This window comes from Platalea leucorodia, assembly GCF_965183815.1.
Source record: "Platalea leucorodia genome assembly, chromosome: 2".
Lineage (NCBI taxonomy): Eukaryota > Metazoa > Chordata > Aves > Pelecaniformes > Threskiornithidae > Platalea > Platalea leucorodia.
The window spans coordinates 124,065,371-124,081,593 of record NC_138824.1 but is presented as its reverse complement, the minus strand read 5'-3'; the positions used below and the strand labels follow the sequence as shown (position 1 = coordinate 124,081,593).

General features: G+C 43.9%; 1 protein-coding gene across 1 annotated transcript in view; it reads left to right on the top strand.

The window, feature by feature from the left end:
- Nucleotides 1–11,680: 11,680 nt before the first annotated feature.
- The window catches only part of DPT (dermatopontin), a gene marked incomplete at its 5' end in the record, with an annotated part of 29,046 nt that continues 24,503 nt past the window's right edge, over nt 11,681–16,223 (top strand). The window contains one exon of the mRNA XM_082304505.1: nt 11,681–11,979. Within this exon, the coding sequence (XP_082160631.1) occupies nt 11,681–11,979 (299 nt within the window). The remainder of the gene's footprint in view (nt 11,980–16,223) is intronic.

Genomic DNA, 16,223 nt, shown 5'->3' with positions numbered 1-16,223 from the left:
GTGCTGCGGGTTCTTAGCATGCAGCTTTGGACTTTGCCAGTCAGCTCACTGGAGCACTGAAGCAAAGCAATGAAGCCAATGCAGCAAAAATGCTGATTGTACTACAGGCCAGGAGAAGTGCTATTCATATTCAACTCACGGCAAAGCCTGTTACAACGTCATAAATCTTCTGTAGCAGCAAAAGTGGGACAAGGGAGAGAAGCCTGCCGTTTCTGCTCTTCTTGCACAGCCTATTCTCAGCACTGTGCATCACGCTCTCCTTCATCGCTCTCCATCACTTCTGCACGGTTCGGGCAGACTCCGAGTTCCGCGTTTGCAGGGTTATGAATTAGCAAAGGCCTTTTCCACCATCACCCAAAGGCCACAAAAGCCAGGGAGTTTCTTGCTGTCGATCCACATGTTTGTGCTCTGAGTAAATTTGACATAAGAAATATGGAGCCCCCATGGTGCCAATATTAACAACAATTTTCAGAGTACATCAGCACTTTAAGTGGGAAAAAAGAGACAAAGCTCTTGGAAGAAATAAAAGCAGCTGTAAATGTCAAATTCATTGAATGTCAGGAAATCATATATCTAGACAGACAGACTCATAGTAGTTATTATAACTGCTGGGTAAGAAACAATTTTTCATTTTCTGCTGAATAGTTGGAAGCTTTTTTCCCCATTTTCTTCCACAATAGGACAAGACAAGAGACTCTTGTGAGTTTTCCTGTGCAAAGACAGAGCGCAAGAAGAAAGAAACAAATAGTTAATAGCTGGGGAATATGGGCATTTGCTTGGGGTTGCAAGACAGTAACTTAACTGAGCTTACAGCATCAGGCCAGAAAGACCAAAAATGAGCAGAAGGCCAAACAGGAACATGAAGAGGCAAAGTAATTTGCTAATCAGGATTTATTAACCCTGGACTCCAGGATTTACTAAACCAGCACCTCCCACTGAACTGCTGATATTCTGAAGCTTTGGTTTAAATACACAAAAGTATTGTTGGAACAAAGATATAAAAAGGGTTTCAAGCAATTAGCACAGTTCTTTTACTGGGCGCAAGGTTGCCAGGCTATCTGGAGAGCTGCAGCACTACCGGGCTAGGGACAGTGATAGTTCCCCAGGCAATTGGTCTAACCTATTGCTGACATGAAAGAACATTGGTACATTCTTTTTAGCTGCTGGCTTTTGCATCCTTAATAAAAATAATCAGGTGAGAGCTGGCAAATGTGCCTACTATAGGCTGAGAAAAAGTCTTTGACTTTCACTGCATGCGTGGCATGCATCTGCATCCGTGCTGCTAAATATTCTAAGGTCAGAGAGGCAGGACATGCCTCTTAAAGTGAAAAATATACCGTTTTCAATATAACACTTCGCAGGGGGTAATGATAAAGACAGCTACAGAGCAGAGGAGTGCACAAGTAGCAGAATAACAGCAGCTTTGATTCTGTGACCAAGTTCCTCTGGTCACAAAGATATTACATTGCCATGCACTGTAACTTATACCTTCTGTTTGCAGGTGGAAAAATGAGAGGTTGTGCATTCTCCATCCTTGGAGGTTTTTCAAGATTGGATAAAGCTGTGAGCAACCTGGTCAGATCTTCAGCCAACCCTGATTTGAACAAGAGGTTGAACCAAAAACCTCCAGAGGTGCCTTCCAACCTGTGCCCACTGCAGCATGAGGAAGGTGAGATGTTGCTGCCCGTGGTTAGTAGAATGGTGACTTCTGGCCCTCATTTCCTTCAGCTGGTGCCAAGGATTTGATGGCTACTGAAGACAAACCCTTCCATTCTCCATGCTTCACCAGAAAGCATCACTGGATACGGCTACAGAGGCGGCTTAACCTAGTAGTGCAACACTTACCCACACACATTTCTAGTTAGCTTAAATCATGAGATCCAGAACCAGTGGGTGCTGACACTTTGCATTGCACTGCATGGACATACAATTTAGCCAGGCATTTAAGTAATGAGCAGAAATTTCTCCTCATCATGTCATATTCCCTTGAAGGCAGTGACAAAATGCAAGCACAAACTATTCCACTAGTGCCTGTCATGCCTGCTTTTCTAATGCCTCACCTTATGAACAACCCAAACACGTAACTTTCTTTCCAGAGATTTTTTAGAGTTCTGCTGATTCTTCTTCATTCTTTCCCTGTCTATCTTTACATTTGCTGGCAACTACTTTCTCTTCATTTATCCATATAAAGCAAATAACAACACCAAGGTTATGCACTCTTATGCTCTCTGAGGCTACTCTTCCACAGACCCAGAGTGTTCTCTGATGATGAGCAGTGGCTGTAAATATGCTAAAGGTAAGAAGAGAAACGAGGAGTCTGCTGCCCTAATAAAGCTGTTGGAGTCCTCAGTGAAATAAAATAAGGTAGAGCATAGCACAAAGAAAAGGAACGGATGCATTATTCTGTGGATGTAGTTAACAAGCCATCAGAACTTGATGTGATTAGAAACGCTAAATGCTCTAATAGCTATGTAGGCATTTTCCTGCTTCTTGGTGAACACCGTTACTGCTGGGATCTAGCACGGTGTCAGGCTCACCAACAAAATACAAAATGCTCTTACAAAAACGGCCTGCCATGTGGATGGGCGTAAGGCATGATAAGCTGTGTGGTGCAAAGGCAAACTGGCATGTTTGAAAGCTGAGAGCAGGCTCAGGAACTTCATGGCACAAGCATGTAGAGACCAGATACTGAAATCATGTTTCAGGGGCTCTCAGTTACACTTCTTGTAGTGATGAGGAGGAGCTCATCTGCCCCAGCCCCACACGGAAGCTGAACTAAGAAATAAGCAACTTGGAGCAACAGTGATTGTTGTAACTGCTTGCAACAACAAGGGGTGGGGGGGAGAAGCACATCATGGATCAGAACTAATTATGGCAGCGTGGAACTACTGCAAAAAAGGGTATGGCCTTATCCTAAAGGCCTAGGGGTACCAGCTTTTATGAACTTGGGAGTAAAAAAACCTGTACCTATACAGGAGGGTGCAGAATAGGTCAAGCAAATATATTTTTGGTTTTATGCGAACTCTATCAGAATGGTATCTGAGCCAGGGCAGTGTCAAACCTGCCTGTCACACGCACTGAAATAGCTCATCACCCAGTTGAACTGCAGGACCATCAGGATCTCTGTTACCTGACTGTGCTCTATTTGTTTGAACAGATACAATGAGTACAGAGACTGGGTGTCAGATATCGTAGCATGCTCCATATTCCAATTTTTTGTTTGAAACCCCAGATATTTCCTGGGGGAAGACAACCTTCCTTTGAGCTGTCACTGTGCTGTCACCTCTGCACAGCAGGTGGGCAGAAGCTGCTCCTAATTAGCCAGAGTAGCAGCAAGGATGACCTCCAGCCACCCCCTGCTTACAAGATAATGAAGCGAGATTTGTAAATGCCATGTAACGAGGGCCTTGACAACAGCAGTTGCCAGTCACACTTGGAGAAAGTCTGTAATCCCTTTACAAAGGTGAGGAACTTGTAGCATGAGGAGGCAGATCTGACCTAGCTTTCATCCACCTGGCTGAGGTATCCATGGCGGCAAAGATGGCGGGTCTTAGGCAGCAGCATGAACCAACAGCCATATAAATGGGGCCCAGGTGGTTTTATATTCTGCAGTGCTCACACGCAGGGAGGAGAAGTCCCAGGCAGAGGGGAAGGAGAAGAGAGATGCATGCAGAGCAGCAGGGTCTTTTCTGAGGCTGGGCAGAGAGACCTCATTTGGCACAGCCTCGCAAAGCCATGTTTATCATCCACCCACACAGACTCCGGGACCGTCAGCTTGAGCGCTCTCATTAGCAGCTTCACTTCTCATAGCCAGCAAAGAGGGGTGGCTTGTGGGGAGGAAGGAGGGCGAAGCAGCCCTGGGAGCTGGGAGGACACAAGGAAAGCAAAGCAGGGTGAGACAAGGGAGCTGCAGTACAACAGCAGGAGCATGGGAGAATGCCAAGGAGCTGCTTCTGGAAGAGCAAGGCAATCTGTCCTGCAGTGACAGGGTTAATTTTAAATTGGCAGAGAGCTTCTCGGACTTTTTCACTTCCACCATCAAATCTCTGGGGCTGGCAGTTGCTAATTACAATAATGCGAGGTGACAGTCACATGAGGAGTGGTGGATGGCTGAGGGGGGGTGAGAATCCAGAAGGTTAGGTCGCAATGAATTACAGCGACAGGATGCAGAAGCCCCTTCCCCAAATTTTCTCTTCCTCTGTCCCCCCTTCTTCCCCCCACCATCTGCAGCACCACAAAAGCAAAACAGTAAAGAAAAGAGAAATCATTCTCATGACTAGAATGCAAATGGACAGAGGGCACGGGGAGCTGGGTTTCAGTGGCTATGCTGTCACTCCAGCTATCCAAATTCACAAACCATATGGCCAAAAGGGACCAACTAAGCATCTCTTAATTTCCCACATAACATGGGCTGTCAGATAGCACCCAGCTTTAGTGACTGTTAAAGCAAGATCATTCTGAACTCTTTAAGATTTTATTTTGACACAAAGAAGCCTGCACAAAGAAAGTACAAAACTGGTATAAAACACCACAAGCTCTGGGCATTCTTACTCAGCACTGGCCTGAATGATGATGCAGAGATAGGGTCCTTTGCATGTAAAACAGACAGGCCTAAGTCACGTTCTCACCCCTTCTCCCCCTTACCTAGCTCAGAGAAAACTGGTTTGGGCTCAGTCCCGTTCCCATGACCAGCAAGTGAATTACAGCTACTGCCATTCTCACATCAAAGATCAATCCAGCCCTGACCTCAGACTTACCCCGTGGGTCTGTGCAGAGTTATTATGAGTGATTAGTTCAGATTTTCCCCTCTAGCATTTCACAGCAATGGTATGATCTGTAGGTCATGGTCTATGCTAGAGAAAGCCATGTGAGAATTTTCTAATGATACCAAAATTCTGTGAAGGAGAAACCTGCTCACCATCCACACTGGCTGGTTTCCATGACAAAGATTGCAGCTGGCTGACCTCTTAATGCTGTTCAGTCGGACGGCTACAGTCACACCCCTGGAAAAGGGTGGCCCATATTAAGACCCAGGTCAGTAGTCCATGGATTTTGAAAATGCTACAGCTGGCTGCTGTGGCCTTTTCTAAAAGGTTTCCCGTGGATTAAACTGAAAGAAAAGGTAACTGAGCCATACATGGAAACAAGCTTTGTGTGAGACTTACAAAATAAACAAAACAGGACTTGTGCCCCTTTTGTATCTCTTCTCAGATTACGAAGAATACCTCAAAAATACTTTGATTGCTTTTTCTAACAACTTCTGCATTAGAATTTAACATTTTTCCTACCCATTTTATCACAACAGACTTTCTCAATGCTTCAAGAATCAGCTGAAGCTACATATTTTGAGGCCAAACTTAAAACAAGTTGAGAGGGGGAGAAGGTAATTTTCATAGATCTATTGAAAGCTCCTTATGCATTGGGTTTAGTATCAATTTCACTCAAATATCCAAGGAGCCCACTGGAGAAGAAATCTCCTTCTGAAGGAGTCATATAAAGTTTTAGAACATTTCTGCCTCTGATGATCTGGCGATGACTGCTCTTCCAAGAAAGCTCTCCAGTTATATCAAGTAGGAACTGCCAACTTCTAGACAGCACAGAGATAGCCAAGCTTGAATTTAGCCCAAAGACTAAATATAAAGCCATTCTATTAAAAAAAAGATGAGGAGATCTTCGATGAAAAGGGGGATTCAGTTACTCAGCTCACGTATAAAAAGGTCCTGGTAAAATGCTGCCTGCTAAATCTGTGAGGAGGTTCAGCACTGACTCAGCCTGAAGCATCTGGCTCTCTCCTGAATCAACGCCACCTGAATTTCCTGTAGCCTCCAGGCTTTTTTCTTTTCTTTTGGCAGCTTCGCCTTTGAACACTGCACCCTGCCTGACCAGGCTTAATACAGGACTGTAGCTAGAGACCTGTTACGGATTTTAAGCATACATGCTAAAAGAAAGAGTGATAACAACAACAACAGCTCCAGCAACAAGAAAAGACCTTTTTAGCAAAGGGAAAAAACACCTAGCTTTTAGCAGTGACATGTAATTGGAAAAATACCATGCCCTGTCCTGACATTTGAAACTGTAGTTGCAAACACTCATCAAATCGGCTTTTCCTCGTTGTAATGATCCTGGAAGAGTGACTGTAATTGAAACAGCTCTGTAATTCGCAACAACTTTAGGGAATGACTTTATTAGCACAAATGGTAAAGAGTCAGTAAAACAGGGCAACTTTTACAGCCTGATGCGCAGAGTGGGGAGGAGCAGTTCTATCACTGCTCTGACAAGAGCATGTATTACTGTGATTAAACCATGCAGGAGCTGGAGGAGCAGGAATCATCTAACTCCGTCACTACTGGTGGACCTGAACAAAAAATGCATCATTTTCTGTTCATACGCTGTACATGACTTCTTACTATATGTATGTAATAGTCAAGTTACGCAGTTCCTCATGCCCAGATTGGAGGAACGGCTGTATCAGGACTGGTTAAATTTCCCCTAGTAAATCTATTTGAAATTTTTTCTGGCAAGAGATCTGTGGAAGTCAGGAATGATGGCAATAGGCTCCTGGGTTATTTTACGGCAGAATATTCTGCGTAGACATTCTAGGATGTCTGCACAAACCCTGCAGTTGATAACGATGTCTTGCCTTGCATAATTTAGCTCTTTTCCTCTCCAACTTTTCCCTGCTCAGTTTTGTGTGAGCAGGGAAAAGTTTGACACAAAGGTTTGTGACTGTCACTTTTGTACCCAGTTTTTGGGGGCAATCTGATCTAGAAATCAATCTATGATCAATCTATGAAACAGCTATTCACCCATCACTTGAAAACTACGTTTCAAAATATTAGATTTCAGAGTTGCAGACGGAAAACATTTATCACAGCATCTAGCTGGTTTCCCAGACCAGGAAAGTTTCTTTCAGCTGTTTCTTTACTAATGTTTCAATGCAGCTTCCTTACCCTTTCCTCAGAGACTGCATGACCTAAGTTTTGCATTTCCGGTTTGCTTCTACTACTTAACCCATGATTTAATACTACACATGCAGGCGGGAAGCTATTACAAAAGTAATCTAAAGGCTTACGATAACCTTGGAAAAACAGCACTGCAGCTAGCGCTTTTTTTCTCCACAGCAACATTCCAGGTGGTATCGTTATCAGAATTTTCTACAGCTACTTCCAAAGAGAAAACAGCTCTGCAATATCTTCTAGTATCACAGGATCTTAAAGTAGCAGCTTCCCTTTTACAAAGAAAGAGCTACGCAAAGTAGAAGCTGGACCAGCGTCTCTGTAAGGAAGTGGCAGGAAGAACGGGTTGGGAAAAGGTGTGCTTTCCCAGGGCTGGAGTCTGATGCTGGCAGTCTAGATGCTGGAGTTTAAAATCTGTTTCTAACCCTGAGGTATTGGTGAACATTCAGCAGATCGCTGGACCTACCCTGTAAAATAAGGGCTTTTTAACCTTTCCTACTTTTCAAGAAGGTGATTGACCTTAATCGAAGTACTTTGAGAACACCAAGTGAAAGGTGCTAGAAAAAATATCATTAACAGTAGGAAACCTTGACAAATTAACTCCAGCCTTCACCATATACATTACTCTGAAAGAATGTAACAACTTTGATCTAAAAAGTTGACAAGAATATATCTTTGTCCCTTGTGAAGCACAGCTTTCCAGCAGCTTCCTCCTTCTCCACATTACCAAGGCTTCTGTAACCTCATTTCAAAAACATAATAAAAGCACCCCAAATTCTCACATTTTCATAAAAACTGACAGTGCAGGAAGCTTATAAAAAAAAAAGTCATGCTGCAAAGATGGCATGGAAAAGTAATCAGTAATTGAATTCAATTTACAGCTCCCAGCTCATGAGGCCTCCCTGACTCATCCAAGCCACTCTGCTCTATCAGAAGCATGACTCTGAGACAGTGGGTAATAAAATATGGAAAATGTGTTCAAAATGTGCGACCTCACTGATGCAATGAGCTGACATGAAAAACGCTTTCTTCTCACTGTGAAATGCCATGATGCAGTTGCGTTAGCTTGGAAGCAGACATACGTTGCTGCTGCTACTGTCACTGCTTCTGCCATACCTGTTTTGTGTAGAGAGGACTTCAGGGCTCAGGGGATACACACTCAGCCTCCTTCACCAGCACAAAACGCAAAGCTTCACTTCTAGCTATGGTCCTGAGTCCTCTGGGATGGAATTACTCTTGTGCATCTAAAGGACAAAGTGCTGTGAGTTAACATCTTTATATGCCCTTTCTGCCCTCATAGTGGGGCAAAAAGCTGGTTGCCCATGCGTCAGACCTTTGCAGACACAGGAACTTCAGCAGCATGGCTACTCCAATAAAACCAGATGACACTACTTTCATGCAACCCAGTTCTGTAGACACAGGTCTAGTTTTACCCATCACTGACCAAGTCTGAACCCTTTCTATTCTCACTGCAGCTCTAGCGTCTCTGTGTTTGCCAAATAATAAATAAAGGTTTACTGTTCTTTCTCCTGTTTTAGTATAGAGCTTGGGTGCTAAAATAAAACCCATTAAGCTGGCTACTGCTATTCATTTGAGTAACACTACTGCATCTGTGATTTTAGTTCAAAGCACTGCAATCCCTCTGCATTTCATGGCTGTAACATGGCATGGTAAGAGAATACTGCAGCATTTCGCCTAATGGCTCCAAAGCACTAATAACCCCTGCAGCACTAAGTAATGCTGCATCTAGTATCTGCAGCAGGAGAGAAACACAGAATAATTCAGACTGGAAAGGACATTCCTCTTAAGGCCTCTAGTCCAAACTGTGCTCAAAGCAGAGATAACTTCAAATTTAGGCCAAAGAGGGGGGGATGTCAAGAATAATCACTTTTATCTGCCATCATTGGGCAAGACAGAAATTAAATTGTGTTTGTGTGGATTAAATGCAGCATTTCTAAGAACTGATAGGGAATAAAATTACCAGCCAACATAGATTCCATGGCAAGGAACCGATAATGAAAGGTCGGTCTTAGCACCTCATATTTACTACTTCATCGACACTTTCTGCTTTTCCAAATATTGGATGTGCAAGACATGCAGCTGATGCTTTTAAAGTCAAATTAAAGGGTAAGTAATTTCAGAGAGGGACTGGTTTTTAAATATTGTTGAGTTTTCTCCTAGTGCAAACTCCAGCTGAAGCCAACCAAAGTCACCAAGCTGCAGACTAGTTTGCAGCTCTTCTAGCCACTGGCTTTTGAACTGCTATGTTTGATTCACTGGCCAGAACAGAATAAGGCATAGTGGTTAACATGCCAGTGAGTCAATGGAAACACAGCTAAAATTGCAACTCTCAGCACTGGCAACATCAGTGGAATTATCCGGGTTGGAGCAATGGTGTGAAATGTTAGCGAAACAAGTCGCATGTAGCCTCAGCTTTGCTCCATGAACCAAGCAGCTGTGAACTGCAGAGCTGAACGAGCATTACTCAGAAACAAAATTCAAGTACACACTATTCTCTTTTTTTAACCCCTATGGGAATTTTCAAATCACAGTTCCTCCCACTCACAAATACCACCCTTCTCCAAGGTGACTAAAAACCATCATGTCCCTCCCGTAAGAAATTCTGCTTTCTTCTGTTTTTATTCAAGTATCAGAATGAAGCATGAAATTTAATATTAAAAGTTCCCAGAAAGTACTGGATCCAGAAACAGAGAACTGTAGATTTTCAGGCAGTCCCTGGTCAGGACATGTCTGCACTGCCACGACTGCTACAGGGAGTTGTAGTTCCACATCGCTCATGTTCACTATCTTCCCTGCACAGCTTTTTTCCCCAGCCAAACCACTTCTTGACCACAATGCGGCATGGAAGTGCCACCCTATCCACTAACTGGGATCAGGCAGGGCAGACTGTATGTAGGAAGTGTCAGCAGACACCTCGAAGCTCCACACGCATGTGAAAGGCAGGCAAAGGGAGACTGTGCCCTACTCTCCATAGAGCCCTCCTCCCCCTTCTCATCCCCTCTTGCCCATGATTTTGTGTGGGTTATGTGAGGACTTCCTTCCAAGGAATGGTGCTTATGAAGGGTTATGTGAGGTGAGGATCATATGTGTATGATAATGTGGTGCTTCCTGCTAAAATGTCTGCCAGAATGCCTCTCAGGCATATACAGCAGTGTGCAGCGCTCCCAGATGTTGGCTACGTGTCCAAGGAAGTAAGAAGGAAAAAACATACATTACGGAGTTAGCTGAAAAACTCATGTGACATCGTGCAGTTCAAGTCTGCACTCTGGTGCCCATCGGATAACTATGGGGTTTTTAATCTTAAGTTTCCTCTCTCTTTAGACTTTGGCTACCTGTGTCCCCTACTGTTACCTAAGAGCTAGAGGAGGGCGGCTCCAAGGAAAGGACTGTTCTGTGCTGTCTCCATAGCCCTCTTCCCAGAGGGAAGGCATGATGGGTTTGGAGAGCCCTAGAGAAGAGCAAGTCCACTGTTACCCATCACAGATCTTCCTTCTGATAGTATCAGCAACAGACTAAAAGCTCATACACATTTTTTTTTGTGCGTGGCCCAAATGGGGAAGAAGAGTAGTGAAAAGAGTGGAGGAGAAACTTGCAGCAAGAAACAGTCTCTGGATCCTTTGCAGTGATTCCACTGGAAGAGACAGGGTCCAAATCTAGAGCTGTTCCAAGGGTCACACATTTCACTAGTAACACAGCATAGGCAACATACACATTTATAGCCTACGATAGATTGACTTTGGACTGTCTTACTTATTAAAATATGCTCAAGTCCCACAGTTTTCTACAGGTCAAGTACACAGTTAAGTAAAGCACACCGTTCCACACTCTCCTGAACAGGGTGGTTTCCCTATAAAGAACTTATCTGAGCGATGTGGCATATAAACACATTTCCAAGTGGCAAGTAAGGTAGCTTAGAGGGCCTTGCTCAAAGATTTCAATAGGCTATGGTGACACATGAAGCTTATCTCATCGTAACTTGCTTTATCCCCACACTAAAACATCCGCCGAGTCCACAGTTTTATAGTGCTCGCACACAGCCATAGAAAAATCAGTTCTGCATGGAAGAAGCCAATGCCCTGCTTCTCAGGGTGGCCTGTTTCTATGCCAAGCCAGAGTCTCAGTCACTCGGGCTCCACCTCCCCTCCAACCAAACCAAACCAAAATGTCTAAAGGATTTCCTACAACAGGAGCAGTGAATTCCTCCACCTTGTCCAATTCCCCTCTTTCTAGGGACTGGCAGAATCATGTCACACACATTTGGGGAAAGAGGATGGGGGGACACACACGATCACATTTTGTTGCACGTTACTAATGATGGAAAATGGCAACTTCAAATAGAGCTTTACTTTCAAATAAAGTAGTTTTTAAACTTAACTGCTGTCTTGAGGATAAAAGTGGGATGTCTGTGACAGTTGTACTACAACATGTATCTTGCTCTACACAGTACCTCTGCATCAAGGGATCACAGGTGGTTTGTGGTGGTGGGAAGACCCTGCTCTTACAGCCTGCACATTTACTGTACTTGCAGAATTCCACCTTAAAAGTAATTGGACGTGTCTGTAACTCAGAGAAGGTTTGCTAAGCAATGACACATTGCACTTGGATCTGGAAGCATAACATCTGGAAGCCAAATGTTAGAGGCGATATAAAAGGGCCAGCCCAACAAACCAGTGGGGCATTTCTAAGCCAGGAACATCCTCAGGATGGACCTCGTCCTTCTCTGTGTGTTCCTGCCTCTGGTGACCATGGCATGGGGCCAGTATGGTGACTATTACTATGGTCCCTATAACTACGGCGATAACGATGAATGGGTCAATGTGTACCGGCAGGGTTTCAACTTCCAGTGCCCGCACGGGCAGGTGATCGTGGCCATCAGGAGCGTTTTCAACAAGAAGGAAGGCTCCGACAGACTGTGGAACTACGCCTGCATGCCGGCGGCCCAGAGCCTCGGTGAGCCGACAGAGTGCTGGTGGGAAGAGATCAACAGGGCGGGAACCGAATGGTAGGATACCCCCAACCATCCCCAGAGGGCACAGCCCTGATACCCCCCTGTGGAATGCGGGTGCTAATACTGCGGTCAGAGCAATGCAAATGCATATTAATGCCATGATAACCAGCAGCTTCACTGCCCTGAATGACTGCCTGAGACTCATTAATCACAATGCATGTGTGTGAGGTGACCAGCATCACATTGCCTTCTCTGCAGCAATTTCTTGCTGGAGGGTCTCAGTGTGCTTTAGAAATGCTGTGTCATTTGGTCACCCACAACCTCAGCTGCAAAGTGGTTCGGTCTTGCTTTTGTTGTTTCACAGATGAGGAAAATGAGGCATGAACCTTCACTGAGGAGAGGATAAAGTCCCTCTTTAAAGGCCACACATTGAATCAGTGACTAAACTGGGGAGCAAATTGTAAAACTCCTCACTCTGTCCTCCTGCTCTTATCACTAGAAAAAAAAAAAATTCTCCTCTGTATTGCACTGGCTTTTCTCTTTGTGTTTTTGTTGCTAAGCTTTTTGGCTTAGGCCCAGTCAAAGCCTGTTTTCTAGCCATGCTGGTATTACAGGAGCCAAAAATCCACACTAACAAGCGATGATGGTGGCACATATATGCATGATAACAATAGCAGAAGATCATGTTAATTCCCTAATACAGTCAGGTTTGGTTAACTAAAGTTTACATTTTCCATCAACCTCAGAGGCAAAGGTGACCACATTTTATAGCCACAATAATTTCTGGAAACATGTATAGTGTTTCATGTTTAGGTAGCATATAGCCGGTATTTAATTATCTTCTGATTTTTTTCATGAAACGTGAAACACAGTTTTGGAAAACTCTGAGTTTGAAATATTCTTTGGACAGAATGAAATGAATGCGAGAATATTTTCAAACACTTGAAATGGTTTTGTTCTAGAAATTGCAATGTGATTTGTGTAGATTTCATGTTATATGGGAACAGGTTAGCAATGCGATGTGAAGCTCCTGCTTTTTAAATGATTCAAAATTTTGTTCTGAATTATTCATACTCTTTCATTTACCACGTGATACATTCCTATGGCTGATGCAATTGCTAAGGAAAAAAAGATTGGCCCTATACTTAATTTTGAAATAGGAACTGAAAAGAAAGGGGGAGGGCTGCAAAGCAGGCAGAAAGAAGACACTGTGATAATCCTGGATGACAACTTCATTTTTCATACATTGATGCAATTTCTACTTATTGCATAGTAATTTTGAATTAGACCTTTCTATTGTTCAAAATAAAATTATTATTCTCTTTCTAAAAATCCCTGGCAGGAATTACTCAAGTTCACTTCCCACAAACAGGATCCTGTGTACCTCTACACAGAACGTTTTCTTCTGCTATCTAACCATGGGACCATATTTATCACCAGGTGCCATATGCTTAGCATGACTACATCCACAGTGTAGTATCTGAATCTCATTTCCTTCACCTCTTAAAAAAAAATCTTTCCACTTTGTCCTCTTTCTTGCCTACATTTTTCCTATTGCCAACTCTACCTTTTCTTCAAATGTATTTCTTTTCCAACCCCTCTTCAATGTGTTTAACTCTGTTTCACTCTCTTTCCTAGCTTTTGTAGTTATTTCTTCCCTAGCTCTCCTTTCCAGTCCAACATCCTTACATCTATTTGTCTTTTTCTGCATAGATCTCCTTCTTTCTTTCTTCTATCTATTTTTGGGGGAGGGCAGAATACACCAAAGTGATTAGGGAACACATACCTCTTTGCAAAGATGAACTTGTGCTCCTAATTACTTGGGCTATTTCCATAAATCTTAGCTAGCTGTACCTGGTTGTGTTCTGCAGTTTTCTGCACCCAGGGCTGAGCTGGTTGCATCTACAGTCCTTCATGGAGAGAGCCTTGCTGTAAGCCAGCACGTCCCTCGCTATGCCCAGACGCTGCTGCCCAAGAACCCAGCAGGCTCATCCCAGACTGGAGTGAAAGTGTGGGCCAGCAGGCAGACAGCCTGGAGTGTCTGAGTGCAAACTCAAACCTCAAATTAATGTGACGGCACAGATGTAGCCTGTGGGGCCTTTGACAATCCCACGCCTTCTCTCTTGGCAGTCTTACTTCTCATAGCTGCCTCTCTTTTCTCTCTCTCTTCCATGCCCAGCTCAGTGCTATTTGGAGCCATCCCCAGTTCTAAAGAGAGTCACTCAGTAATCCAGTGGGACCACAAATATGAATCACAATCTGTACCATTAGTTCCTGCTTGGCCACCTCTGTTTGCTCGCTGATCTGATGAACCAATCTGTTGGTGAGCAATGCATCATCCTCATGTCAGCTGACACAGCACTCTGCTGGACTCGCTAGTCCATTCCCCATCCGTGTAGGATGGGCTGTAATATTCCCTCTTCAGCTCTGCCTCACAGGGTATTTTGTCTCACCTTGCACATCACATCCAGGGAGATTCAATGGCTCGTACCACCAGCAAATACAAAGCTGCCAACTTTTTCCTAAAATTTAAGCTACATTTCCTCTGCTGTAATTGAGGCTTTTTATTCCTTGCCTTGCCTTCACTGAGTAATGAGAACAAGCACACTGCATCCTTTGTAAAATCTCTTTAACTTATTAGTAGGTGGCAGCTATGCCATTCCCTCACCCATGCACCTTCACCCATGCTTTTGCTTTCAGGCTGAACACGTCTCCGTTCTTCTAGTTCTCCCTTGGAAGTTTTATATTCCAACACTCCTAAGCAAGCTCCGATCATATGTACAGCTCTCCTCTGAATTCCCTCCAGTTTCTCAGCCATGTCCCAGAAACTCCAGTCTGGCAGAAACACCAAAAAATGACCTCTGACAAATGATGTTTATGGCATTTCACAAATCACCATTCCTGACTGTTGTGCAGCTGCACAACAGAGACAAATCCAAGGGAGGTTTCTTTAGAAAAGACAATAAACCAAGAAAAGCTTTAGAGAGAAAATGAAGTGGGAATATAAAGCAGAAAGTCTCCAACTCATTATTTTCTTTGGCTGTTAGCACTGGGGGGGAATGGCAGAAATGGATATGGGGAGCATAGGGATAGGGGAGTTGGGGGGACTGGAGGGCAGGAGGGAACCGATGGCAGAGCTGGTTTAGGTAAGTTTGCTTCCTACACTAACGCTAGGTATTATACAGACTTCTAGGACTAAACCCATAAGACTTTGCATCTTACAGATATGAAAAAATGATTCAACACAAAGAGGGCAGCGACACAGATCCACATTAGGCATCTAATCACAAGGCCTGGTTTATGACCTCTGCCCCCTTCCAGAGTCAATGGAGAGAAACAGGTACTCTCAAAACTGTTCTCTGGGGCACCCCGTCTCTCTCCAGAAGCAGACTCATGAAGACCAATCGCCTCTGACAGCTGCCTAGAACTCCCTGCTGGCATTTCCGAATACATCTAACTATGGGTGCTTCACTTAATAAATGCATCCCTGAAGTTAGGCATACGTGCACCTACACTTCTAAAGACAGCGTGTTCTTTTCTGTTTTGCTGAATGGACACGAGAAGCCTGCGAACATGTTACGAGACTTATAGGGAAAATTTTGGCAATAGGTTGGATCAGATGACCAGGGATGCCTTCTCAGCTTCATTAATATGTGAATACGTTTAAAGTTAAGTACATGTACAAAGGTTTTGTTGAATCTGTCCCAATACCTTACTCCTGCAGAGGCTATCTGCTAACCAAGATGCTATTCAATATAGGGAGCAGAATTTGTTCCTGGATAACTTGGAAATACTCATGTCTGGAGTAAGGAAAAGTCTTCAGGACATCCCCTGATTCTACACAGTCCTTCTAGTTATTTGTATGCTGCCACATCTCAGGGAATCCTGCCTTTTCAGACAGAATAAAGTTTATGTTCCTGTCGTGGTTTAACCCCAGCCAGCAACTAAGCACCACGCAGCCGCTCGCTCACTCCCCACCAGTGGGATGGGGGAGAGAATCGGAAGGGCAAAAGGGAGAAAACTCGTGGGTTGAGATAAGAACAGTTTAATAATTGAAGTAAAATGAAATAGAGCAGTTAAATAGGCAAAGCAAAAACCGTGCACGCAAACAAAACAGAACAAGGAATTCATTCACTACTTCCCATCGGCAGGCAGGTGTTCAGCCATCCCCAGGAAAGCAGGGCTCCATCACGCGTAATGGTTACTTGGGAGGACAAACACCATCATACCCAATGTCCCCCCTTCCTTCTTCTTCCCCCAGGTTATATACTGAGCATGATGTCATATGGTATGGAATA